This window comes from Punica granatum, chromosome 5 (assembly GCF_007655135.1).
Source record: "Punica granatum isolate Tunisia-2019 chromosome 5, ASM765513v2, whole genome shotgun sequence".
NCBI classification, from domain to species: Eukaryota; Viridiplantae; Streptophyta; class Magnoliopsida; order Myrtales; family Lythraceae; genus Punica; species Punica granatum.
In genome coordinates, this window is record NC_045131.1 from 29,507,045 (window position 1) to 29,534,771 (window position 27,727).

The 27,727-nt window shown below is 35.3% G+C and overlaps 2 protein-coding genes across 4 annotated transcripts; both read right to left on the reverse strand.

Annotated features, from left to right (window-relative positions):
* Positions 1-4,302: 4,302 nt before the first annotated feature.
* LOC116208399 (protein DETOXIFICATION 40-like) lies at positions 4,303-11,932 on the reverse strand. The gene is made up of 8 exons (XM_031541806.1): positions 11,424-11,932; positions 10,942-11,317; positions 9,406-9,661; positions 8,262-8,318; positions 7,370-7,608; positions 6,016-6,134; positions 5,662-5,748; positions 4,303-4,664 (listed from the first exon to the last, which is right to left on the reverse strand). Exons 1-8 carry the CDS (start codon positions 11,775-11,777, stop codon positions 4,599-4,601), a joined length of 1,554 nt encoding a protein of 517 aa, XP_031397666.1. The 5' UTR covers positions 11,778-11,932; the 3' UTR covers positions 4,303-4,598.
* An 11,937-nt stretch (positions 11,933-23,869) lies between these two features.
* LOC116206691 (uncharacterized GPI-anchored protein At1g61900) lies at positions 23,870-27,727 on the reverse strand. 3 transcript variants are annotated; one of them, XM_031539490.1, is made up of 9 exons: positions 27,375-27,727; positions 26,619-26,780; positions 26,204-26,350; positions 25,751-26,125; positions 25,068-25,313; positions 24,951-24,965; positions 24,706-24,849; positions 24,536-24,580; positions 23,870-24,309 (listed from the first exon to the last, which is right to left on the reverse strand). In XM_031539490.1, the coding sequence occupies exons 1-9, from the start codon at positions 27,433-27,435 to the stop codon at positions 24,239-24,241; spliced, it is 1,266 nt and encodes a 421-aa protein (XP_031395350.1). In that variant the 5' UTR covers positions 27,436-27,727; the 3' UTR covers positions 23,870-24,238. The 3 variants fall into 3 exon arrangements, with proteins under 3 accessions (XP_031395350.1, XP_031395349.1, XP_031395348.1); XM_031539489.1 differs by having other exon boundaries at positions 23,870-24,083; positions 24,191-24,309; positions 25,751-26,350; XM_031539488.1 differs by having other exon boundaries at positions 25,751-26,350; positions 27,375-27,726.

Genomic DNA, 27,727 nt, shown 5'->3' on the forward strand with positions numbered 1-27,727 from the left:
CCTATATACATATAAACCAACTCTTTCTATTCATTGTTCATTTTCGACGCTTAATTGCCTCGCATCTCTCAACTGAGTTAGCCATTCATCATATGTATGTTTGTTCTATTATTATTTCAAAACAATTTATAGTTTAAAATTTCGTTGTGCCATATATTCGTTTTCAACGTCTGTTGTCCTAACAGGTTCATACTTTATTTGTGTCACCGCTATGAATCACGTGGTTGTTTTCAAAATTTCATGTTTTCCCAATTTTTGTTTCAAAAAATACTCGTATAAATTTCTACCTTTATTTTTATACATTTTACTTCCACACTTTTTGTGTGCTTTGTTAGTATTACTTTTTCGCACACACTTTCAACTCTCTATTTATCGCTCATTCTCAACATTTGTTGCCTCACGTGTTCTATCATATATTGCCTCAGCCAAGTTAAAATTTATACATCTCTTCTAAAGTACAATCATTTCCAAGTATTTCTCCAAGTTTTTTTTCTTGTTTGCCCTTGATAAATTAATAATATTACTATTTTACCCTTTGTTCAAATAATATGAATGTTACTAAACATCACATATTTCAATAGCATGGCATATTTTCATTCGTTTTAATAGAAAAACTATTTTTTACGTATTTTTTTCATGACCTTTCGACTTTAAAGTACACTTTCATACTTCTTCACTATAAAAATCACATAACATGTTCTTTCTCATAATTATTCACTTTGACGAGCGCATCACATATGAAATAACTTCTCCATTCAATGCTCAATGTTCCTCTCTCCATTTTCCTATTTACATTTGTATTTTTTTTATTTTATCTTTTGGTTTTTAATTACTTCTATTCTTATTCTTTGACTTTACTAATCGTCGAAAAAAATTTCTCGTATTCTCTTTCTTCGACCATAATCTTTTTATTTTTTTCAAGTTTCAAAAGCCATCTTATACTTATTCTTTCTTATGATCTTTTAATTTCAAGGCATCCCTTCATACGTTTTTACTATAAAACTACCTAGCATGTTCTTTCCCATAATTATTCACTCTGATGAACATATCAAATATAAAATAACTTCTCTATTCAACGCTCACAATTCCTCTCCTATTTCCTATATACATTTGTATTGATGAATTTGCAAAATTTATATTAAGAATCTTTAAAAATTATTTTATCGATGGATATTTTCTGATGAGTTATTGACATATATATTTTTTGGTGAATTTTTCAAAATTTATATTAATTTATTTAAAAATTATTTAAGATATTATGCCATCGATAATTTGTTTTCAAAGTTCCAATCAATTTTTTTATTGCATTAATTTCATTTTTTTAAATCATTTCCAATATTTTAATCATACTAATCAAATTTTTATTATTCATACACTAGATTCTGCACCAGTGCTATGCTCTGTGTTAAAAAAACATGGTTTAAAATTTTAGATCTGTATTTTTATCATTATATACCATTTGTAATTCTACATAGTTGTGCTACCATTAAAAAATTAAAAAAATTGTGATGAAATTTGAAAAAAAAAATATTTTTTAGTGCAAGAAAAGAAAAATAACTCAAGCTGAGATAAAGGTAGATTGGGGTTGAAAAGAAATAAATAAAAGTAGAGTGGATGATGATCACATGTGAATTAATGGAGGAGTGAGATACGGTATATGAATTTAAAATTTGACAAGTTTTATAGTTTTATTATTGTCTTTAGTTTTACTTTTATTTAATATAGTAAAAAATAATAGGGATAATTTCGTAAAATTATACAAAAACTGATACATATATTTAAATATAATGATTTGTCATTAGTATGATAATTTTGTATGTAATTTTTTATGTTACTCATATGTAATTACTATTATTAATATATATATACACATATGCGTTTCCATTGAATTTAATATTATTTATTTAGTTTATTATAAAATTAAATGAAATATTTTGTGTTTATTATTTTCCTTTAATAGTTTTTATTTTTAATTTAATATTGAAATACTCATGGGATCCACTTGGTAGATTTCCATGTGTCATGTCTACAATGTTAGCGCCATGCTAGAAAATCTGTTAAAATTGACAGGAAATTGATCGCACGCTAGACGTGATTAGAAATTCATAATTTGTAATTTTTTTCCATTAAAAAATTGGTGCTGGAAACAATAAAAAGTCAAATTTTTACTTTTTTGGGCCATCCACCTCATAAATATTATTAACTATTTTTTATTTTATTTATTTATAAATTAAAGTAAGAACAAATTTCTAATTATAAATGGTCATAAATTCATTTAAAACGTGATACTATTAATTTACTTATAATTTCTATATTTCTTTTTTTAAAAGAGTTTTCTTATATATTTTGTTGTTATAGTATTATGTATTTTAACATTATCAAAGAAGGTACACGTACAACGCATGTGTGAATTCACTAGTTCTAACAAATCCATTGTATAATTGCATGCTGTCGCAATTAATTTGATAAGGCTAAAACAAAATATTTTTTTTCTGCAAATAAAAAGCTTTGCCCTCGCCTGGAAATTAGTTAGAAGTTTCAGATTTAATTCTCACGATGAAATTACTCATATATTTCTATTAGTTATTGAGATTTATATTATCAAGTTTATAAGTCTCTTTCATAACAGAAAACAAAAAGGCTCTTGGACAAATTCTTTTATCCCCAACTAAGGCCCACAATTATATTCGCAACACCACCTCAACCCAAACAGGCAAAGAAGGGATTCCATTTCAATTCAAACCACGAAATTATTTTCAATTCGATTTTCATTTTGTAATGACATATAGCTCTTTCTACCAAAAAAAAAAAAAGAAGATATATAGCTCTATTGTCACCTATGGGAATCGATCATCCGTAAAAAGACATATATACAAACACAGGCAGGGACGACGCAAGGTTCAAACTCAGGGAAGGCAAGGTCCCTGAAGCGAATTTAGGAATTTAGTTTAAGGGAGCCAAATTTTAGGAGTCTTTTTTATCTCATTAAGTCAAGCGGGGCAAAAATGATAATTTCATTGGAAAAATGATAAATTTGAAAAAATTCAATAAAAATTTTGTAACTTCTTCCAAGTCCAAGAGGACGACCGCCGCTCCCCCTAAAAAATTGATTCCTGTCCCGGATGAGCAAATAGGAAGATATTTTTTCCCAGTTTAGAGGGGAAGAGAAGGGGTGAATATAAAGAATTCCATCAAAATTGAGTAATAATATCAAATTCGAATTTGGGAAAGCATGTTTCTCCAGCATACATATTAGGGGTAAGCTAGCTCTTGTTCCCTTTGCAATCAATAAAGTAAGAAAAAAATTGACGCTGGGAAATTTTTATTTCTTAGTGAGCAGATCTAGCTAGATTAAATTAGTTGGAGCTCATTGGGCTTTCGAATATCAGTATTTACGCAAAAAAAAGTAAGAAATTTTTAACTATTCCATTGTATAATTGATTTGATATGGTCAACACCAACCATGTTTTCTGCAAAAATGCGCAGAGTGACCTTTTTGATAGGTATGCGTAGAGTGACCTATACAAGATATATCGATGACCCATCGACAGATTCTTTCGTCCCCAAATTAAAGCCCACAATTATATTCGCAATACCACCCCAACCCATTAGGTCATATTAAAAGGGGATTCCCTTTCTACCTCAGTTGCTATCATGGACATGGCTTAGCTTAATTTTGAACATTTCTTGCTTTCTGATTAAACAACTATTCTACATGCACACAAAGAGAGATGGCGCCAGGGCCAGTACAGTGTCATCTGCCTCCACTTCAAACCCCAACATAATTTTCAATTCGATTTTCATCCTAAGGTTAGTGATGATATGTAGCTCCATTTTCACCTACGAGCCTTAGTCTTTCGTAAAAAGACATATATAAATACACATGCAGGAACGACAGAGGATTCAAACTAAAGGGAGCAACATGAAGATATTTTTTCCAAGTTTAACAGGGAAGGGGACGGGGCGAAATTAAAGAAATCCATCAAAACTTGGGTAATAGCACATGAAGGGATTTTGATGCAGTGACACAAGGCGCCGCCCGGAATCAAGAGGTTATGAGTTCGATTATCACCAGTAATACTTATGTATTTCTTTATTTAACTTTATTTCATTTCCTTATACTAGACTTATGTGCCTTTCTTATTATCGAAAAAACTTGAATAATAGTATGTACATTTTTTTAAGACGTCATAATCTCAGCCTCCTTTGGTCCATCCTTGTAGACATGCAAGAGATATTCTTGCAAAGAGTGGCCATCGCATTTTATCTCGAATTATTACGTTCTATGCACAAACAAAAATATAAAATTAACGAAACAGATTTCGATTTTCATAACATTTATACTTCAAGTTTCAATCGGAAGCATTGAGAACCAAGTAATCAAGAACAACATACACAAAATGGGACCGAATGTATAGTGTCAGATCTGGATGCCTGAAAAACAACAAAATGCCTCATCTCTGTTATTCTGGTCGGAACATAGTACTGATTCTATGCGTGCTTGGGTTGTGTGAAGATGTAAGTCTGAAGACTGGCATTTATTGTACTGTGTGGGACCATGATGGTGCCAAACAGCTAGCCATTCAGAATCTGCCACGTCAGTCGTTCAACGGTTGTGCCTTGGTGTCGTCCCACGTAGCCAATCGGTTCTGTGCCTTGTCAACCTGCAAGTATACCAGTGAAGAATTTTAGTAAGTAGTTGTTCATCAAGCAACTTCAACAAGCTAATCATTTCCAGTCATTAAGAATTCATTTTGCTCTAGCATGATTCGTATTTGTTCGGGGGATCGATCCCCATGAAAGAATTTCCAACACCGGGAAAACCTCGCTGTTATCATCAGCATTAGCGCATGTGGTCTTGTACGTTGATTAGACCGGTTTCTTTCTTCCAAGCCTTATTATTGGACCGGCTGGTTGGTGAGTCATATTGGGAATATAATGATAGGTAAGTTCAATTTGTCAAAGCTTAATTCATCTTTTTAATCATTTTTGGATTAACTAGTTTTTTTTTTTGCTAACCCGGGGTGTCCAGACTTCGCCCGACTAATCCCCGGGGCTCCGTGAACCCCCGGCGACGCACGGAGCGGGTAATCACGCCAAAGGCGCTCCAGTGGCCCCAAGGGGATTCGAACCCGAGTCTCGGAGCAAACTTGGGTGCTCATTAACTATTAGGCCAAATCCCTTGTGGTTTTTTGGATTAACTAGTTAGTGCTCTTTGCCATTGTCATTTTTTTATTAGCTGTCAACTTTTGAACAATGAAACTATATATAAAGATATATCATGTATCATTTTATGTGGCAATGCATTGAAGTTAATATAAAAGCATAAGGATCCATTTGGTTCACGTAAGAGACTTTTAAAAGTATGAATTTTCGCTTAAATTTATAGTTGTTGTTAAGTTAAAAAACTTCGAATCTACAAAAAAAAAATTGAAATTACTTATAAAAACAATTAGTTTTCGCACAATCAGGAAATAATTGTTAGGCGAAATTCCCCCAAGATATTTTTCTGAAATTGCTGAAAAGTTGGGGCTACCGCTGGTCGCAGTAGCTGCCACAAATTAAACGCAGTTTATTTGTACTTCTTTTTAACCGAAAAAACGGAATAGACAATCCAAAAAAATCATAATTACGACATAGATATTGCATATATACGATTACCTCTTTATTCCAATCTGTCCTAAACGTAAACCACAATAAAATGATAGTCTGCAGTACGGTGCCTCCAATCATCCCACTCCAAATACCCTACACGCCATACATAAAAAGTATATCAAAGTCCATCAACCACGATAAATTAACCTTTTGAAATCGGCCTGATTGTTAGAACCACATTAACATCAAATTCTTAATTAAATAATCGTACCTCACTATATATAGCATAAGAAAGTAGTAGATATATAGGATTTTCATTAAATAAGTGAGCAGTGCTAATCACGTGTTATGATTTTTTTTTTGTTACGAAAAATACATAGGAATAACATATATGTCTGCGTATGGATGAAAAAATATCACCTTAACACCGAAATCTAGCTTGAAACCGAGAACTACACCCAGCGGAATGCCAATCAAGTAGTAACATCCGACATTAACGTACGCGACAAATGCTTGCCATCCGCACCCAACAGCCACCCCTTCAAATAAAAATTTAACATATACGATATATCATGACCAATATCATAAAGGTTTTGTTCAATTATGTGGCCTAGTCCATATCTGCTGCGCCATAAAAGAAATAACACATAAGCTAGCACCAAAAAGAGAAGACAAAGAAATTAGAGAGAGATGTGTAACGTCTAGTCCACGAAAGAAGGTTAGGTGGTTTTATTAGTTATGTTATATATCATGTATATTGTTTAAGAACGAAGCTTTTCCCTTTCTCTTTGATTATATTATATATATATATATATATATATATATATACACACACACGTATATGGGTACGTTTTGGCAAATCTCTAGGAGAAGGGACTATGTTGAACGACACAAGAAATGACAATATCACGTGCTAAAGTTCCGAAAACATTAAGGGTGTGTTTGGATTTAAAAAATTTTTTAACTCAATTCCACTTATTTTCAATTCAACAACACAATTATTTCAAATGCTCTTTCTAATTTTAAATTTGTCGACAATATGGTCGAGGATTTAGGACAACTGCCCAGAAGACGACGTAGAAGAGGACATAGTCATTTCTAAATTCCTATAATTGAGAAGGGGTACAAATAATGCAGTGATTCCTCGCTTGATATTAAGAATTAATTTCCCATTTCTTATGAAAAACATAAAGTTTGCACGTTTCATGACTTGCGGATAACTGTTATGTCATTCAATCAACTGAGTCCAGTACACCTGAGCCCACTTTATTTAAGTCCAATCGAAGTCCGAGTGAAAGTAGATCAAGGGAATTTTCTAGCTTGAATGATGTCATTGCTGATTAATGAAGTGATATCGAAAGCTTATAATGACAAGATGGATTTTGCCTAAAACCATCTGTCACTTGTCGGCTCTCACCAACAATCGATCTTTGTCTTTATAGTAAGTATCACACTTCAAATTGATCATTACTTACTTTTTCGGTTACAAAAGAGTTTTTAGGGAAGTGAACTAACAAGCAGGAAAAATTTTTCTAATGCGAATTATATTTGCAATCTCTTCATTATAATTGATGTCGAGTTTAAATCCATTTTCTTAATGAATGCTTATTTTATCTTCCTTTTATTTTAGTAAGAAATATATTTTCCATGGCCTTCAAAAGAGGGGGGAAAAAAGAATCTGCTTTTGTGATAAACGGGTTCATTTAATTTCATCCATATATATGTTCCCTAAAGTTGATCAAAGTTCATGTGATGTACGAGTTGGATGACTTACCGGATAAGACAGGTTGAACGCCGTTGAGGATGATGGCGAGGGCCAACAAAGGACTTAGCTCGGCCACTGCATCGGACACTGTGGTGCCGCTGGTAAAGATGTAGCTAATGTCGTGGCGAAACACGAGCACCGCTATTGCAAATAACACAGCGATAAGGAATGAACACAAGTTCACGATCACCACCGCAAATGCTGCCGATTTCGGATGCCCGGCCCCTAGCTCATTGCTAACTCTCACACTGCACAGCACATATTGAAATGAAATTACATTGACCATTGACGTGGTCAAATGAATTTGTCGTGCGCGAAGTTATCGTATCTTCCTATTTTTATTATTGGTTGAGATTCTTTTTAGAGCTTACGTTTAATTTCGACAATAAAGTTTGTACCCACAAAAATTTTTGACAACAAAGTTTTCGTATTGCTGCAGTTTTGTTTCTATTGTATATAAATAACTAAATAAGACAGATTTTGTTGATTTATTAGTGGAAATTGAAATATTTTTAGTATTTCTAAGAAAGACCAAAACCTTTGTTGGAGCAGACTGATGACTAAATTATTGTCTCCGTTTTAGCGACTAAATTTGATTCAAGTGATTTGATACTTATTTTTTGTTAAATAAGGTGTCGTCTTCGAGTCTTATAAATAGAAAAAAATTTACGCTGAAAGAGTTTTACTCAAACCCGAATCGAACTGGATTAGTCATGGCCAATTAGGCTTTCAAATATCAGGACATCCGAAAGCCCACACAAGCCGACTAATTCAATTTGAGACATATCAGTCTGTTAAGAGGAAAAACTCTCCCAATTATGATTTAATTTATGGAAAACCATCTATACATAAATAATAATTGAAAATGCCAGAAAAAATAATTAGAAAGGAAGATTAATACCTTGCAGCCGCATTGAATCCCACCGAGATCATGTAGACCCATCCAGATATTGTCATGCTGCCACATATAATATGTGTATCTCGTGATGATATAACTAAAGTAATCTAAAAACAAGTGGAGGTTCTTTTAAATGTAGGGAGGCCATGTGCCTTGAGGAAAAAGAAATAAAAGAGTACAAAAAAATTCAATCATAAAAATTAAATTTCGAGCATTTTGGTCTCATGTCAAGTTCAAGGGCGAGTATTTTATACATAATCGATTCCTCATACAAAGGGAAAATAAATAAGTGTCCTTTTCATTTTATTTATTTGCAATATAGACGTGCCATTTTCATTTTGTTTCATGTACCAAAAGTTACCAGCATCCCCATTCAAAAAATATAGGGATAATTACACTGGTAGTCCAAAAAGTTTCACTAATGTATCAAGTTGGTCCAAAAAATATTTTTGCTACTTGATGGTACAAAATGTTTCAAAGTTGTAACATGATAGTACAAATCGTTATCTTGCCATTGACGTCGTCATCTCGTCATTGACATGGGTGGACTTTTAAGTTAATTAAAGAAATATTTTGTACCATTATATTACATCCGTAAAACATTTTAGACCATTAAGTGATGACTTCAAAAGAATTTGAACAATCATGTAACGTTCCACCAACTCCTAAAAACATATCAAAATCACGTATCGGCCACGTCAGCTTCGCTTGACGGTGTCAATGGTGAGATAACGGTTTGTACTATCATGTTACACTTTTGAAACATTTTGTACCATCAAGTGGCAAAAAAAACTTTTTGGACCAACTTGATACATTAGTGAAACTTTTTGGACCACCAGTGTAATTACCCAAAAATATATATATATATATATATATATATATGTGGTATTTGTGAAACCAAAAGTTATCATGTTATTCTCTAATTCTTTTATATAATAGTTTAAAAAGAACAATCAATATAATTATTAAATTCATGTGAATTATGATCCATCGTGTTTTTTTTTCTACTTTAATAAAATTTTCCTTTTTAATCCCAAAATGAAATAACAATAATCATATATAGAAATACTGCTACATGTCTGTTAGAACTTCCAAACCAATACCATATAAGATTTAATTAATTCTGTAAATTAGTTATTGTGCTTACCAAACAGAGAGGGAGTCCAAAGCAATCTCAGCATTTTCCAGCAGTCCAGCAATCAGGATGATAATCTGGTAGTACCACGTCTCGAGGGCGAGCATTACAGCGGAAGCGATCGAGAGTTTAAAAAACTCCCAGAGGTTCGAGAATGCCTTAAGGCTCAGCCCCGTCCACGTATGCTTGCACCTATCGCTCACCAGTATGTAAATGAACTGGGCCACCACGATCACCCACCAGGAGAAGCTCAACATCAACGCCCCACCTACAAATGGATCAATTCGCATCAAAGAACTTACAAAGATACAAAAAAAAAATTTCTAATATAGGAAGTCTATAAATCTAATATAATGAAATAAAAATTCTAATAACTAATAAAGAGATATGGATAGTCTCAATTTAATTCTCGATGTCATTCTCCCTTTGTAATAAATAGCCATTATAATCGGCATGTGAATTTTGGACAGTATTCGATTTGCATTGGCCCATGTCTCCTAAACATTGAGAACCACATCTCTCTTCTTTATTTCGTTAAAAAAATAATTAATCATAAACGGAGGCGCGATTAGCTGACATGGCTCAAAAAATTTCTAAAAAATAATCGAATCTCCAGTCTCTTCACCTTATGATAATATGATAGAGGTGGGACAATAGTTAATGTGCTAACCATTGTCTGCTAGTGGGGTTTGGACTCAGCATTGGGGATCAAAGATCCCTCTCATTAATATTGCCAAGGCCCTTCGTGCTCCTTTCGAGTCCCGTCCACTGGAATTAGTTAGGTATACGTATAAGAACCGAAACGATTAATGATCACTCATGGTCACTGGGGCTACCTTGTCCGGTCTATGTAGCTTCTTTTTTCTTTATACTTTTTTTGGGGGGGAAGGGATACCGTCTTATGTAGCATTTAATTTTCTTGGTTTTTATATGGGTCCTGTTAGGAAAAATTTATAAGCTTACTTCGAACTCGGATCTATCTGTAACTCAAAAGCTTAAGTCAATAGGTTGTTAGACCATTGTCTCTTATAAACTTATAGATTTCCTCTCAACTTTTCCCTGTGAAATTACCTCAAACACCATTCTCCATATAGGAGAGAAACCGTCCCAACAATCCTCTCCCTTCTCGACTATGTGGAGGACTTCGTCCCTCATAATACGACGGAAAACAACATAATGGACACAATTAACTTCGAGCCGGGCTTTCACTTTCAGACTCGGATACCAATTGTTAGGACCTTCACTAGCCATGAGTTCCACAGTTAGGCCTGTTGTAATGTGGGCTTGCCCAAGATCGTTACCTTGGACTTTGATGCCACTTGTTAGGAAAAATCTATAGGCTTACTTCGAACTCGGGTCTATCTGCAACTCAAAAACTTAAGCCAATGAGTTGCTAGACCATTGCCTCTTCTAAACTTATGGATTTCCTATCAACTTTTTCATGTGAGGTTACCTCCAACACCCGCTCTCACCATTTTTCATATAGGAGACAAATCGTTCCAACAGGTTCGGTCCCCATTTATTTGAGCAAAAATAGGAAAATCTCACCTAAGAGTCCCCCGCCAAGCTTGAAGATAACAACCCAGCTGAGCAGGACGTGCACCACAAAGGTGGCACCCGAGATGTAGGCGCTGGGCGCCACAATGCTCTGCGACTGCAGGAACTTCTGTATCGGGAAGTTGGCGGCATACGCGAAGATCTGGGGTATGAGCCCATACACGAACAACGCTGCCGCCGAGGCGATCTCCGTGGACTCTCCGAGGAGGATGAGGATGGGCTTGCAGAATGCGTAGATCACCGTGAGCGGGATCCCTGTCACCATGAGCAGGATTGTGGACCGCTGTAGGTACACCCCCAGCATATCGTACTTGTGTGCCCCATAGGCTTGTCCACAAAGTGTCTCCACTGCGCTCCCCATCCCGAGCTGCATCAATCATACGATGGATATTGAATCAGAGATATTCAGACTCATCTAGCACTATTAGTAGGGAGAACAAATTTAGGGTTTAGGCGTTATCATCATATATTACCATCAATCCGTAAGCGAAGACTTGGATGCCATTGTTACCGAGGGAGGCGGCGGCAAGCTGGAGATTGCCGAGGTGGCCGCAGAGTATCTGGGTGGACATGGAGGTAACATTGTTGAGGAGGTACACAATGACTGCAGGGGCGGCTAGTTTAAATAATATATTCAGCTCAATCCATGTCGCTTTGGTAATCCGTCTGCACCAAGGCAACGTAGTGTCCGACAGCGCTTCCTCGAGCCGAGAGCTCACGGCGGCCACTCCCGAGGGCTGCTTGGGAAGCAGGAGAGGCTCATAGGATTGATCAGTTTCATCGGCAGAGACTATCGCTCCAGTTCCATTGTTATGGTTACTTCCCATTGCCACCTCCTCTCTGTCTTGTCTTTGGATCAGTGTTTTGTGGGAAAGACAGGGGGACAGTGACTAGGAAGTGATGAGAAGTGTTATGTTTGGTTTTGTTTTGTCTTGGACAAAGAGATGTGATAACAAAGCCGTAACTTAGGCCACATATATATATGTGTGTGTGAAATCCAATAGTTTTGGTTTCATGGGGAAGGTTTTCCATTTTTTATGCCAAATTGGGGAGGAGGTATTCAATGATACCCCGTCTACCAAACCACACGACGCGCAGAGCAACCGATGAAATCACCAAAACGGGGAGGATTTTCTTATCGACAGATAATCGCGCATGCCACCGTGATTGTGGGGGGGAAGTGTATCTGATTAGCTTGTGGCGTCATGCGGCAAACACCATGGTATAGTTCTGGTGATCGCCGGTAGCCACCGTGGGATTGGCTATCAGTAGAAATAGTAATTAGTCCGAAGCCGTTAACTTCGTTAAAGAAAAGTTGTCAAAGAAAGTACTAGGGGAAAACCCATTTTCTTTAAATTCATTTTCCGAATAGGCGCATGTAGTATATAGAAATGCTTGTTTTAACAATATAGTAGTAGACGTCGAATTATTTGTTGATTGTTAGCTGTCGCATAAAGCCTTCAATGGTGCGGGCCACTCAATGCTGAAAGTGGTAACGATTCGAGATAAGACCATACAATAAAATCATAATAAGAGGGTGTGGAGGGACTGAACAGTGGACAGGTAGGTGACTGAGGAAGGGACCAAAAATTTACTGGAGATAGCGTCAGGCCATATCGAAGGCAGCATACCTATCATCGAGTCAAGTGTCAGCTCGATGCGGAACGACAAGACTTTTCATCCAGTAATTTTCCTGAAGTAGGACAAACATAATTAGAATCACGGCACTTGAATTTCGTCATATGGGGGCGTCTATTTTAACTAAGAATAGTCCAAACCGCAGCCTGGGAGCATCCAGGTCAATTTTTTTGTGCATCATATATATATATATATAAATCCAGTTAATTATCCAAAAAAAATACTATCTTTACATTTTTTTCTAAATATAAAATGACTTTTAGAAAATAATATAAAAATGCACGACCTTTGTATTAATACTAAATATAACATGACCTTTCGAGAACACCGCAGAAATACATAACATTTATATTTTTCTTAAATATAACACGATCTTTAAAAAATAGCACAAAAAGGCAGACTTTCAGGTTTAGCTGCAATTCTAGTACGGCGTTAATTATTCGTCAAATGTAACGGTGACAGCTAACGGCGCCTCGTGACACAACATGATTAGACGAGTGGGTCTCACACATATTTATTTAATTAAAAATAATTCTAAAAATTTTAAAAAAATATATTTTTTTTATCTTTTTTAAAAAAGGAGTGAATTGTAGATTGTGAGGGGCGCAAACGGGGCCTCCATCGCCAAAATGAAAAAGCCTTTAATTTCGGGATCCTTTCTATTCCAACGGTAGGTGCCTCGATAACGATCGCCACTCACATAATTAGGATCCTACTGTCATCAGCGACCACAATTGAGAGATGGTAGCCACCGGTGTAGTCATCACTGTTGGCCCCCTCCCCCTTTCCTCTTATTAAGTTGAATCCCCCTTTCTTTTCTTTTAATTTTTTAAATTTTTTTAATTATTCTTTAATTAAATAAAAACCTATGGGGTCTAATCATCTAATCATGTTATGTCACGTAGCATCGTTAGCTCCACATTAGCCGTTATCGTTACACTATGACAAAATAATTAACGTCGTGCTAGAAGCGCAACTAAACATGAAAGTCGTGCATTTTTATGTTATTTTTTAAAGGCCGTGTTATATTTAGGAAAAAAATGCAAAAGTCGTGCATTTATGTGCTATTCTCCAAAGATCGTACTATATTTAAGAAAAAATGCATATGTTGTGCCTTTCTATGCTTTTTTTTTTTAAGGTTATGCTAAATTTAAAGGAAAAAATAAAAATAAATAAATAAATAAAGAGTGCGAATGTCGTGCTACGGAATTAACCCTATATAAATCTGTCAAATAGTCAGCATGCAGGAATGAGTTATCTTGTTTGGGAAAAGTAGACTATCCGGCAAAAGATGGCTCAGGGAGATTTTCACTTCGGTTTTGCTTTTTCCTTTATGTTTTCCTTTCTCAGTTATAAGAAAATTAATCCGGTTGACTTATAGAGCGACAAGAAATAAGAGGCATGAGAAATGTCACTGATCGGTATCTACCGAAGAAGTTCTTAATTCTAGAGTAAAGACGAACGCTGCCGCACTGGCCCCTTTTCTCTGTCGTGAACGGTGACCCAGCATTTCATAGTGACCAACATGGCCGCTGGATGCCCAGAAACGACACGCCGGTTGGGATCGACGGGTGGAAATGGGATCTTTCTACGTACAATTGGATATTCCTAAAATTATATACTTCTAAGTTGTATATTCTGGTCCACCGTCCACGGGACTTACCTTCTAATCCAGCCACATCAATTATTTTTTTGGTAAACAACTCAAAACTAGCTCAACCTCTGTTTAGCGGTTGTAACATGATTCATGATTATTGCCCAAGAAAAAGAACATGTTTCATGATTATTGCCCAAGAAAAAGAACATGTTTCATGATTTTTTTCAAGTTGATGTATTTATTCAAAAAATATAAAGTTGGTTAGGATGTAGTTATGAAATCTGCTTCTTGTTGTGCCATATACCATGCATCATCCTTTAATATCCTAACGAAGTTTGGTATAGTTTTGATTAGATTAGCTTATCCCAAACAATTTAACAGCTCCTGAAAACAGGCAGTTATTTTTCAGCAGTTTTCGGTACTTTTCGATTACGGGATGCTCCCAAGGCGTGCCTAAATTCAAACATGAAATGCATGAAATGGACTTAGACCGGTCACTTATCGAAGCATAGCCTTAAAAAAATTAAAGAAGAAAATCCGCAGACAGGAATGAAACTGATAAAACAGCTTCAGAACTATAGCTCGACCTCTGTTTAGCACGTGACTCATGGTTTTCAAGTTGGTAAGGATGTAGTTTATGAAAGTTTGCTTCTTCTTATCCCATATGCATGCCAAGCATATTATCATTTTAATATATCCTAATTAGGTATGGGGTAGTTTTGATTAGATTAGCTTGTCCAGAACAATTGAAGAGCTTGCCAATTCATAAAACATGTGAATTGGTGATCATTTGCATGAATGTATTTTCCATTCTTCTTTTTTCTTTTCCGGACGAGTGATTTCTCATCACTGTTAAAAATATGGATACAAATGGTCTTAGACAAATCACTTATCCAAGCATAAAAAAGATTCAAGAGAAAAAAAAAACCCATAAACAAGCATGTAGCTCATAAATAAATAAATAAAAAGATGGAAATCCGAGCGTTGCGCATGAAATTTTTATAAATAATAATGCAACAATTATATAGAAAAGTAATTATGTTGTACACAACATAAAAATTAATCGACATCAAACATTTCTTACTATATTTTCTCAATTTAATATAGTTATTGATATCATTCACCATAAAAGAATATGATTATCGATATTCTAATTAAACCTGTATTTCTAACGAAATATATAAGAAAAAGAATTGGATCTTCTCTTGTATAAAAAATTGTCTCAATTTGCAGTAGCATCTACGGAGTCCATAGATCCTCCGCTACTTGAATTGAAGCAGAATTTGGAGGGCTCCGAACAAATAGTGAAGAAATAGAAAAAATTGTCATAATTAGAGAATCAATGGATTGTTGCTTGTTGAAGAACTCCAATGGTATAATATATATATATATATTTATTTATTTATTTATTTATTTATTTATAGTCAATTGAAAAGATATTTAAGTTCAATAAAATGAAATTTAATATTTAGATTTCATAATAATAAATACATAATTGGAAGAGGAATATATGCATACACTATTATATATTTTTATTGTAATTCTTTTACCATATATATGCCATTTAAAATAATTAAAAGATATATCAAATATAAAAATTTTCTATAATTAAGTCCAAATAAAAAATTTGATATATTTTACTGAATATATTATTTAAATAATTAAATTGGTGATGTGTTTTTATATAATACAAACGGAATATATTTTGTTACATATGCAAAAGGAATCAATATATACATATATATATATATATAGATAGATAAAGATTAGAGGGTGGTTTAAATAATGAAATCAATATATATTTATATGCAAAAGGAATCAATATATATAATCTATATTATGAATACAAACAAAATATATTTTAAATTTATTTTTTTGATGGATAAATAGTATGAATATATTAATGAATATATTTTTTTTGGCGTACATATTCTACTATATATTACCGTCATAAAAGAATAAAAACTTTCCTTACTATATAACACGCGCGATGTATGGGATTGGAGAGAAAAACTAAAATTTTATTAACGTTTTAATATATATTTTAAAAAATTATCTTTCATTAGCTAAAAAAAATGGCTTTCTAATTTAGCAAGAGAAAATAATTCTTAAATAAATATAAGAATAATAACAATAATTAATCAAGTAGATCATCCTAATATTTGAAATTAAAAAACACGATATATATCAATCATCTAACAAAAGTACTACCAACATGAGAGTTATAATAAAAAAATTATACTAATAGAAGAGTCATATAACTTAAATAATTACAATTAGCTTATCTCTAATATTGGCTCATAAAATCCAACACTGAGTTTTTCCTCAAACATGAATTTAGATGAAAAAATTAAATCTATTCAACTATTTTTCATGCAAACATATGATTACTCGTCAAAATAATATTACAAATTGCGTATAAGCATAAGCTTGCATGGAATTAGAAGACAATAATAGAATTTGAAGGGAGAGAAAAACCTATAGAAAGAGCTCAGATGAGAGGAAACAAAATACGAAATATAACAGGAAACACCATATATGAACTATTTCATTCTTATCCTCAAATTATATTGTAAATATTTCAAATATTTCTTATAATTTAATAATTTCGAGATAAGATATACATACAAATTATTTCCTTAATAATTAAATACGAAAATTTTCTTTCGATCCATTAAAATATTCCACTACAATCTCTCTCTCTATATATATATATATTAACAAACGACATCTATATATATTGTGTATATATATATATATATATATTCCGTTGGATTGAATATATATACATATTCCGTTGGGTTATACGTGGATATAATCTATATATTCTTCTATGCTTTGCTGACGTAGACATCGCGCCCTTAAAAATAGCATAACTAGCCGTTATTTATCTATGTTGCCTTTCAAAAAAAAAAAAAAACAAATTATTTTAAAAAATCGAGAGAGAATGGGGAACCAAATTAGGGTTGGGCTCCCCTTCCAATCACCCTCTGTTCCGACGAGGTCATCGTAGGATCTCAAAAAACACAGAGCGGGCCCCCTCCTTCCTAATAAGGTCATCAGAGACTCAATCGATTTGGACCCCCCCCCCTCTCTCTCTCTCTCTCTCTCTCTCTCTCTCTCTCTCTCTCTCTCTCTCTCTCTCTCTCTATTTTAGGGTTTTAAAAAGACATAGGCGAGTCGGCGATGGGTAGGCCGGAGTTAGGTAGTTTCCTATGGTAAGGGCATTGTCAATGACCCCCAATACACAACGAGAGATAGGGGTTTAGGGTTTTTTCGGCCCGAGGGGTGGGGGTAGGCTAGGGGGGCTCTCGGCTACCACATCCAAAGAGTGAGGGTCACGAACAATGACCCAATTGTCAGCAACTATCCAACCCAATTGCAAGACCGTAAAAAAAGGACAATTATGTTGTATTTGATTACGTAACATCCACATCAGCAAGACCGTAAAGGTCGATTTCAGAATGGACCAAAAGTGTATCATTTAGCAAATGTTTAGAACTCACTTTTTCAAAGTAAAAGTTTTAAAACTCACTTACAAAAAAGGTAAAATTTTAGGACTATCATTGTAATTATCCCCGATAGAAAATATTTAAACTTTCACGAGGCCTACATAATTGGCTAGGCTCATCTCCAATTCAAACGCTTGAACTTTTGGGATGGATATGGGCTCTATTACATGTAGATTTAATGAAAATTTTACATGCTATCAAAGTAGATTTTACATGTTCTTGTGTGCTTATACCCAGCCAACCCCAAGTGCAAAACATGTGATCAATTTAACTAGATCGCAAAAGAGAAAGCCAGCCCAGTAGTTGTAAGTCAAGTCCGAGGTGGAGGAGTAAACTGTATCATAGTCAATTATCCCCCTTGAGTCTGGAGAAAAGCCTACCTTGGCTATAAGCCCAAGCACAAAAGTGAAAGTCCAGCTCATAGTCAGGGAGGTGTGTTCAAGTACACATAATACGTGTAGAAAAATGCCAAAACCACATTTTGCTACGTGAGAGGAGTGTTGAGAGTCAAAATTCCATATTGAAAAAAATAAATGAGAAGATCCTGAGAATATGAGAAGATTGGACTCGCTATCCTATCAACACGAACTTCGGGATGAATATGCGTTCAATCATTTTATGAACATGCGTTCAATCACTTTAGCACATATTGGATGAGTATTACTCATCCACTTGGCTGTGTAATCCAATTGAAATATTTTTTGGATAGAATCCAATTGAAATATTTGAAAGTGGAAATCCAAAGTGGCCTACATATTCTCACATACAAACATTCTCATTGGTTATTAATCATTCGTAGTGGAAATTCTACGAAGTACTTGAAACAAAGAAATAAACTCAGCTGGGAGAATTTACACATTCACTTGGTTGTGTAATCCAATCAAAACGTTTGAAAGTTGAAAATCACTCCTATAGTAGCCCTTACATTCTCTCTTATAAACATACTTATTGGTTATTACTCAATGAAAACTTTATGAAATACTTGAAACAAAGAAATAAATCAGTTGGGAGAATCTATATATAATATTGAAAGTTGGGACGACGCCTCTAGCAATACCATGTAGGACGGATGAGAGTTATGCCCACATGCCCATTCTAGTAGCAACTAGATGAACAGGCCCGGGCATATGTGCATGCTAGAGTAATTAAGAGGATAAAATAATCGATGATCTATATTTAAAAAGACAATTAGTACCATAATATTTTTTAACTTCAAGTTACAAAGTAGGAGTCCAATTCTTCCTATTGGCAAGAGAGTTTTTTCTTTTATTCTTCTCATGAGGTTTGAGGATATATACCTTCGTAAGAGTGCGTTTATTTAATTTACTCTTAATTCTAGAGCGTGTGAAGAATAATTGTGTTTTTTATTTTTTTTTCCTTAAGACTACAAATAGAACTTTTCAATTTTTACAACTGAGTTATGGAAGTACTATATTATAAAACAGTTAATCCAACAAATATAACATTTCTAATACTTTTTTATAATATAAAGTACTAACATAAACCCCAATCTAGATATGAAATTCTTTTCATAATCATGAAGCGAACACTTCCACTATGTCAAAGTAGAATTATAATACTACGATTTTGCTGGTTGTGTAAAGTACACATTGGAAGTTTCAAATGTAAAGTTTCCTATATATTGAAAGCAAACATGGTGGTTTCGCACCCACCATAGTCTCTTTTCTATAGAAAAATAACAATTTACACCTAATTATTATAAATATAAATATCTAACCCTTCAATGAGTGTTGGTCCTTTCAACTTCTATAAACTACATGTCAGCATGATATCGTGCCGCATGCCACATCACCATTGGTGATGAAACGAAAGGTCATGCAACGAAAACCTTCCTTCATCCTATGTGGTGCATCAAAACCCATTGTCTTAGCTTTTATAATTGTATATAGAAGATTTGATAAGTGACAGTGTTATGCGGTCACATCACTTATGAAACCCAAATAACCTACACTCGTGGAAAATGTAAAGATTATACTATAATGAATCAATTAAATTGGTATATTGAGCTCGGTAAATTAAAAAAAGAAAAAGAAAAGCAAATTTAGCTAAATTTATCTTATGCGAGTGTTGTTTTGCTTCTCAAGGTAGTTGAATTGCAGATTGAGCTAAATGTTTTCAAAGTGTAAAATCGTTCATATTTTGCTTTAAATTCTTCTCTGTAGCTGGATCCACTTGCTCCATCATTTCAAAATCACCTATTTACATAGAATGGTAAAGGGGCCAACTAACAACCAAGTCTCTAATGACCTTAGCGCCAGAAGCAAAACTCAGTATTTCTTCTAGAGAATCTCCCATTCTTCTACCCCTTCTATGGAGTCGATGACTATTCATAGAACCCAATGAGATCTAATCTCCCATTGTTCCTCAGTAGCTCAATGGTAGAGCGGTCGACGAAATATGACCGACAGTTGTTCGAATGTATATACAAAGAAGCCCAAAAACTATGAATTGTCTTAAGAATCATAAATCAGATAAATTCAACTTTTGAAAAAAGGATTAATAATGAGTAAACAAAAACTATCTTGTATCAATTCAATAAGAGATCTCGAATTGAATCGGTATTGCACTATAATTTCAACTTGAGAGTGGGAACAATTTTTCGCGATTATATGGGAAGTATTTCGTCCTCCATAAATTGTGTCATATTAGTCCTTTCGATAATAGAGGTACGAGAAATGCTCGTTCATTAAATCAACTGCTCTATAATATCATATGGTTAAAAAGAAGGCTTCTTTATATATAAAGTTGTGAAAGCTAGACCAACTCATCAAATGATATCACGTAGGATTTTAGTAGTTTGTGGTTGAATCATTTAGATATCCCAACACTAATCCTAATGCGATAGGTGGCATGCTATAATTTGGCGAAGTCACTCATGAACTTCAGAGATTCTTAATTTATAGAAATTGAAAAGACATATATTATTAAAAAAAAAGATTAACATTTTGTGACTACATGCCTTCCGTATGAACAAAACAAAAATTATTATCTTATGAACTACAAGGAACTCACTTTTTGGTGAACGACATCAATTGCATGAATAAAATAAAGAAACTTGAACAAAATATGATTGATAAGAGATAAAATTTATTCAAATATGCTGTTGCAAATGAAAAAAATCTAAAAACTTATCGATGTGGACAAATTCTAGTCATGGATGGAATTTATGTTGGGCGATACTACAATGATTGGCACCAAAAATTAACAACCACGGTTGTTTTATTCTTGGCCGTTGGATTCATTGACATAAAATCATGATTGTACAAGTATTATATATTTTTTATCTTGAAGATTCACCCATGATATTTTAACTATCTATAAAGAAGGACATAACATAAGTAGTTTCTTCATTGGTTATTCTGTAAATTCGAAAGGTTTCAGGTTCTATTGCCCTTCACATAGTCCTCGAAATGTCAAATCAAATAATGCAAGGTTTTTGTGGATGTTGAACCTAGTGGGAGTAATGGTACTCAAACTATTGAATTTGAAGGAGCTCGAGAAGGTGTTTCGGTACCTAAAATACCTTTGGTTGCATTAAGGCATAATCGATCGGTCGATCATAGAGAGCAAATCAGGAACAAGCTGCTCCTACCGAAGTTATGGTTCAACCAGAAAAGGCAACTAGTTCTATTCAGAACACTGAACAAGTTGATTTAAGGAGATTCTCAAGAACTAGGAGACTTGTTATTTTTGATGACTATCTTGTATACCTTGTCGAGTTCGACTTTGATATTGGACCTAAGGAAAACCCCACAACGTTTTCACAGGCCATGAGTGAGGATAACTCCTCACTTTGGTTAGACATCATGAAGGATGAGTTAGATTCAATGGCTAAGAATAGACTATGGGATCTCGTCGAATTACTAAAAGGGACGGTAGCGATTGGCTTCAAATGGGTATATAAAACCAAAAGAGATGCTTCGAGTAAAGTCGAACGATATAAGGCTAAACTTGTCGCCAAGGGTTTTATTCAAAAGGAAGATATAGACTGCCATGAGATCTTCTCTCCAGTTTCTAAGAATGACTCGCTCAGGATAATTATGGCATTGGTGACTCATATGGACTTAGAGTTACACCAGATGGATGTGAAAACGGTTTTTCTTAATAGGGATCTTGATGAGGAGGTGTACATGAAGAAACATGAAGGGTTTAATGATGATAGTCATAAAGTGTGCAGGTTAAAGAAATACTAAAACAAGCATCCTGCCAATGATATCTAAAGTTTTACAAGGTCATCACTTCATTTGGATTTTCTGAGAACCTTGTTGATGAGTGAATATACTTGAAGGTCGGTGGGGATAAGTTTATTTTCTTAGTCCAATATGTAGATGACATACTCCTTGTAAGCAGTAACTTAGGTCTGCTGGAAGAGACTAATCAGTTTTTCTCTCCTAATTTTGAAATGAAGGATATGAGTGAAGTCTCTTATGTCATTGGCATAGAGATTCATAGAGACAGGAAACAAAAAACTTTAGAACTATCTCAGAAAACCTACATTAAAAAGATATTGCAGAGATTCGGTATGAAAAACTATCGACCCTCTCCAGTCCCTGTGATCAAAGGAGATAAATTTAATAATGGCCATTCACCTAAGGATGAGTTAGAACTTGAGCAAATAAAGAACATCCCATAAGCATCCGTAGTTGGGAGCTTAATGTATGCTCTGGTCTGCACGAGAATTGACATATATCTGGCAGTTGGATTGCTGGAACATTACCAGAGTAATCCTGGGATCCAACATTGGGTTGATGCAAAGAAAGTAATGAGGTATTCAGGGAACCAATGATTACCGGTTGACTTACAGGCATACCGACCATTTGAGGGTGGTTGGTTATTCAGATGCTGACTTTGCCGAATATGTAGATTCCAGAAAACCTATTTCAGGGTATGTGTTTCTTCTTGCTGGAGGAGTCATTTCTTGGAGGAGTATCAAGCAGTCTATAGTGGCTACATCTACTTTGGAGGCAGAGTTTATTGCGTGCTATGAAACCACAATACAGGTACTATGGTTGAAGAATTTCATAAGTGTCTTCAAGTTGTCGATACCATACAGAGACCAATCCAAATCTATTATGATAACACAGCTGCAGTGTTCTTCTTTAAGAATAACAAAAGTGACAGCAAAAGTAAGCATATCGATATCAAATACCTCAGTATGAGGAAGTATATCAAGAAAGACGTGGTGATTATTGAACACGCTAGTTCAAATGCTATGATTGCAGATCTAATGACCAAAGGTTTATCGGTAAAATAGTTCACTGGTCATGTTAGAAGTATGAGCCTATATGCAGTGTAGTTTTTCTTGATATATTTTTGACAATTGTGTATTACTTTTATTATTTTAGAGAATAAAGTTGAATTTTATTTATCATTAGTTGCGCAAATAAAGTATTGAATTCATGGAGATATAAAGTATGACCTATGTAACTTATGTTGAGTTACAAATTTCCCAAAAGTGCTTATTTTTGGAGTGTTATGCATCGTGACACATGGATGAGAAGTACTTTCTTGCCAGGTATCACCACCATGGTTCATGTATAACATTCTCAGGGTAAGTGGGAGGTTTCCACAGTTCAAGGAACATCAAGTTTGGCCAAATAAAGTTTATCACTCATAAATATTTGTGTCATTGGGCCAAGCGAGAGAATATAAGAAATATTATATATTTACATAATTAAGGAAATAATCTCTCAATTAGGTGGCCCTTATGTCACAATATATTCCATTATTTCAGTGAGATATTTTATATCTTGTGGATTGTAAAAAATATCCTTTTGATGGAAGGATAAATAAGGAAATATTATTCTTAGGGGTCCTTAGCTCTGCTTATTTAAAAGGGCTTATGTCTCCATCTAGACGTCATGTACAGAGAGGTTAGGAGCTAAAAGAAACTCTCGGTCTTATTTGCTTTATCGTGAAACGTGTGAAAAATCATCGACATTATCAAGGCAATGGCTGGAGATCAATTTATTTCGCTGCGTAATTTATTGCTATTATATTAGAAATTAATCTTACATTTTCTTCTCTCACTCATAGATAAGTAATTATCATCTATTAACCAAACAAAAGAAAAACATGGAGGAGATTTTTGGAAGGTGGCCTGGGAACCGCACTGCTTGCTCCATAAGAACCCAAAAATATGAGATTCAGATTCATGTACATATGCAAAACAATCTTTTATATAAGTATAATTATACACATATATATAGAATTTGATTCTTTGTCATACACTCTCTACAAAAGTTTATTACACAAGCCAATGAATTTTGAATAAATACATACCTCGAACAACAACATCTTATCTCACTTCCCGTCCAGAGTTCACTACTTCGACAGAAAACTCCTGGTTACTTTCTGTCAACAATCTTGATAGCCAACCGAACTTCAATGATCACAGAGCCCTTGCCATGAAAAAAAACAAAAACAAAAACAAAAGAAAAGAAGAGATTAATGGTTCTCGTGATTGTTTAACCTGCGAGAATCCGGCTTTCTGACTAAAAGCTTGTTCATTGCAGAGTATTCACGAGATGATCGAGAGAAATGCCACTAGTGCAGAAGTCTTAAAAAGGTTCAATCCTTCACTGTTAAGGCCTGCAGAAGGTGATCGGACATGCAATTGATCAGTTGAATCGCTAACCAAAATAGATCAAACATGACAAAGGGCATATTCGATACATAGGGAGAGGAAAAACTGAGATAACGAGCAGTAATACCTGAAATAAAGAACAATCAGTAGTATCATAACGAGAAAATTTGTTTTGGCTCTATTGCTTACTATCAGGTCATATTCGTTTAAATTTGCATAATTGTCTCTTACCACTCTGAGCAGATGTTGCTGCAGGAAGCGCGGGAATCTTGATAGCTGCAATTTTGAGATTCAAACAATAGCAAAGTTAGAGACATGATAATAGCGAAAAGAAGACACGAAGATCGAGCACAGGGAATACAGAGTCCAAAGAGAAATAATAAGCATACTGATGAACTCACTCTTATTGCATGATGAAGTTGGCATTTGCAAAGAAGACGGCCACGGCGCGGGAATATTGTCGTTGAGATCGCAGAGGAAGCTTACCCCGGTAAACTTATCAAACGTTGCATCCGATGGCAAACTCGGCAAAAGGCACCCGGATTCTAATCAGGATAAAATGAGTAAATCAATGGGAAGAGTTAAAGTGGCAGTAAAAGTAGGGCGTGGTATGAGTTTTCTGGGATATTTCTTCTTGTATAATTACCTTGACTTCCAATTGCTGCGCCCGCAATATCCCATCCACCAAGAACCGTAAATTTGTTAGTGCTAGTAAAGTATAGTCGGTTAACTAATTAAAGAGCGCTGAGGCAGCAGACCAAACCTTGCAGGGAGAAGTCCTTGAGGCTGATCTGGCAGAGGCTATAGATGTTCTTCGTGATGTTTAGTTTCCGTAACTTCATTCCCAAAGATGACGCGCAGTCTAATGCTTGCAAGTTGGTTATGAAGCTCTGCTTCTGCAAGTGAGACACGTAGCTTTCCATGGAATTGCAGCAAGCTGTCTCGTTAGTTATCCCATCTCTGCAGCTCTTCTCGACAAGTTTCAGCTCAGGGAATAGCAGAGGACATGCTGAAGAAAATAAGATCAGGATAGCAAGATAAGTAAGAAGAGGAACTCGTAGAGAAATGTGAAAATCGTATATCGATTCCTCCTCGTTCAATTCATTCTTAGAAAATAAAACTCTTTCCCGAGATAAGGAAAACGAAAAGATTGGGAATTTCAACAACGATCTGGTGGAAAACATGCTTTCTTATAAAGATCAACTCCAGTAAACTTCTATAGCTCTATAAACATAGCAGGAACTATATTGAGCTTATCAAACTTTCTTTCGGCACATCTTCTCTGATCACATAACGTTCGATCTTCATTTGGAATAAAACTATTCACCACATAGAAATGGTCCCGTTTCATTCCTTTCTATCTTGTTTCCTGTCTGCTGTACAAAGATGATCTTTGTGTTTTTTGTTTCTCAGAGCAGTATGCTCGTGATAATAAGAAAAACTCACCCTTATTGATGTCACAATTGGATAGTCCTCTGAGAATCTCCTTTGCCAGGAAAGGGTCAAGCTTACTCACCAGCCACCTTGCAACAACCCTCTTACAATCATCAATCCTCGATGAATGGTCTGTCGCTGTAAGTTGTTGGGCAAGAACATCTGAAGTTTTCAGGGCAATTTTCGTGGCTGCTTCCAGCATAGCATTCTGGCAGACCGCGTCGCAGCACTCCTTTACAGGGTCAATCCTCTCACAAGCCCTGAGGAGCTTTGAAGACTCCAATGTGCTCTCAAACTCGAAAACATCCTTTACTGGGCATGAGGCTTCGGTGAGGATCGATGCACGAACAGAACATATCTCGTTTAGATTACTCGCTGCTCCCTGGCCTGCCAAAATTTGCTCAATATCGGAAAGGCAGTACTTGGCATGGGTCTCATTGAGGGCAAGGAGGTTGGTAAATTTACTAGACTGCCCAACAAGAATGGTGAGCGTAGCTGCCAACTGAGGACAGCACATCACATTAGCTAAGAATGGAGCAAAAGCCGAATAGCAATCAACTGATGTCGTGTGCATCAGGCTTTTAGCAGCAGTGAAGTTCAATGCACAGAGTCCTGCAGCAGAAAACATAATGATTCATTCGGTAGGAAGAAATGGAAAACCAAAAGCAATGAAATTGCCATGCAAGAATAGTTCAACTTTTCATTATGACTGTTGTACAGAATTTAGCCGGGCATTGTTTTCTGTGAAACAACGGAAACATTTCAGAATTAAAGCAGAATGCATTTTATAACAATTCCACATCTTTGGCGTGATGGCCAGATAACGTTCGTTAATGTTAAGACACATACATGGAAGATTTGGGACTGATTTCTGACGCACCTGAGAGTTTCGGTGCAGTGCTGTTCGTGAATGGAGACAATGGGGAAGGCGAGGGGAGCGGGAGGAAGGGTTGAGGGGAGCCACTGGGAGAGATCTCGGGAATCAGTGGATTCATCGCCGCTTCATCGACTCGCAATGGGCTACAGCAGCACCCATGAAGAACTGCAGAAATAGGTCCAAAACAGAAATGATTTAAATTTACAGCGCCTATCACTAGATTGCTACAAGGCAATTTCCGGCTTTATCGTGCATTGGAACGGCAACACTCGAACCATAGGATATGACTCATCTCAAAAAGACCAAAAAATGCTTTATACTTGATTCCTTTCTTCACATCATGGCTCATTTTTATGATTCAAAGGGACACGAACCCAGAGGTCTTTCTTTGCTCAACATAACCTTAAAGTGCCATGAACAAAACCAGAAACTCGCAAATTACGGCCCGAATTCATTCCCCATGGTTCCAGAATCGACCAGAACATTCAAGAGACGAGCCTAAGCCATGAGCAAATTAATGCTTACCAAAATAAAACAGCAGTTATACAGCAGCAATGACAAAACATACTCTTCAGACTAAAACACCCGATCGAATTCCGAAACTATCCACTTCATCGAGCACCACGGCAACAAAAGTTGCAAGCTTTTTGGCCTAAATTTCCCCAAGAAGATGATACTAATTGTGCTCCAGAAGATAGAATCATAAACATTCACACAAAATGCTGAAAAGAGCATAGCCATTAAGGTAAGAGGACTCACAGAGGAGTAGGAGGAGGAAGAAATGTGCCCTCAAACTGGGAGACAGAGACAGCACTCCCATGCCTCAAGAGATTCTTCTTCTACTTCTTCTTCTTCTTCTTTCTTCTGTTCACTTTTTCAAACTCCAAAGTGGGAAGTAACAGCCAAAACAGAGGACTAACTTCCGAGGGTACACACAAACATGGTGAAGAAACGTGGGCTACAGAGACTAGCTAAGGACACGGACATTGATCTCTTGTAATTTGGGAAATTGGATTAGTGGGATGTCTTGTCTTAAGAACATATACACAGAGAGAGGAAGAAAGAGACAGAGACAGAGACAGAGAGAGGAGACAAAGAATTCATAGGAAAGA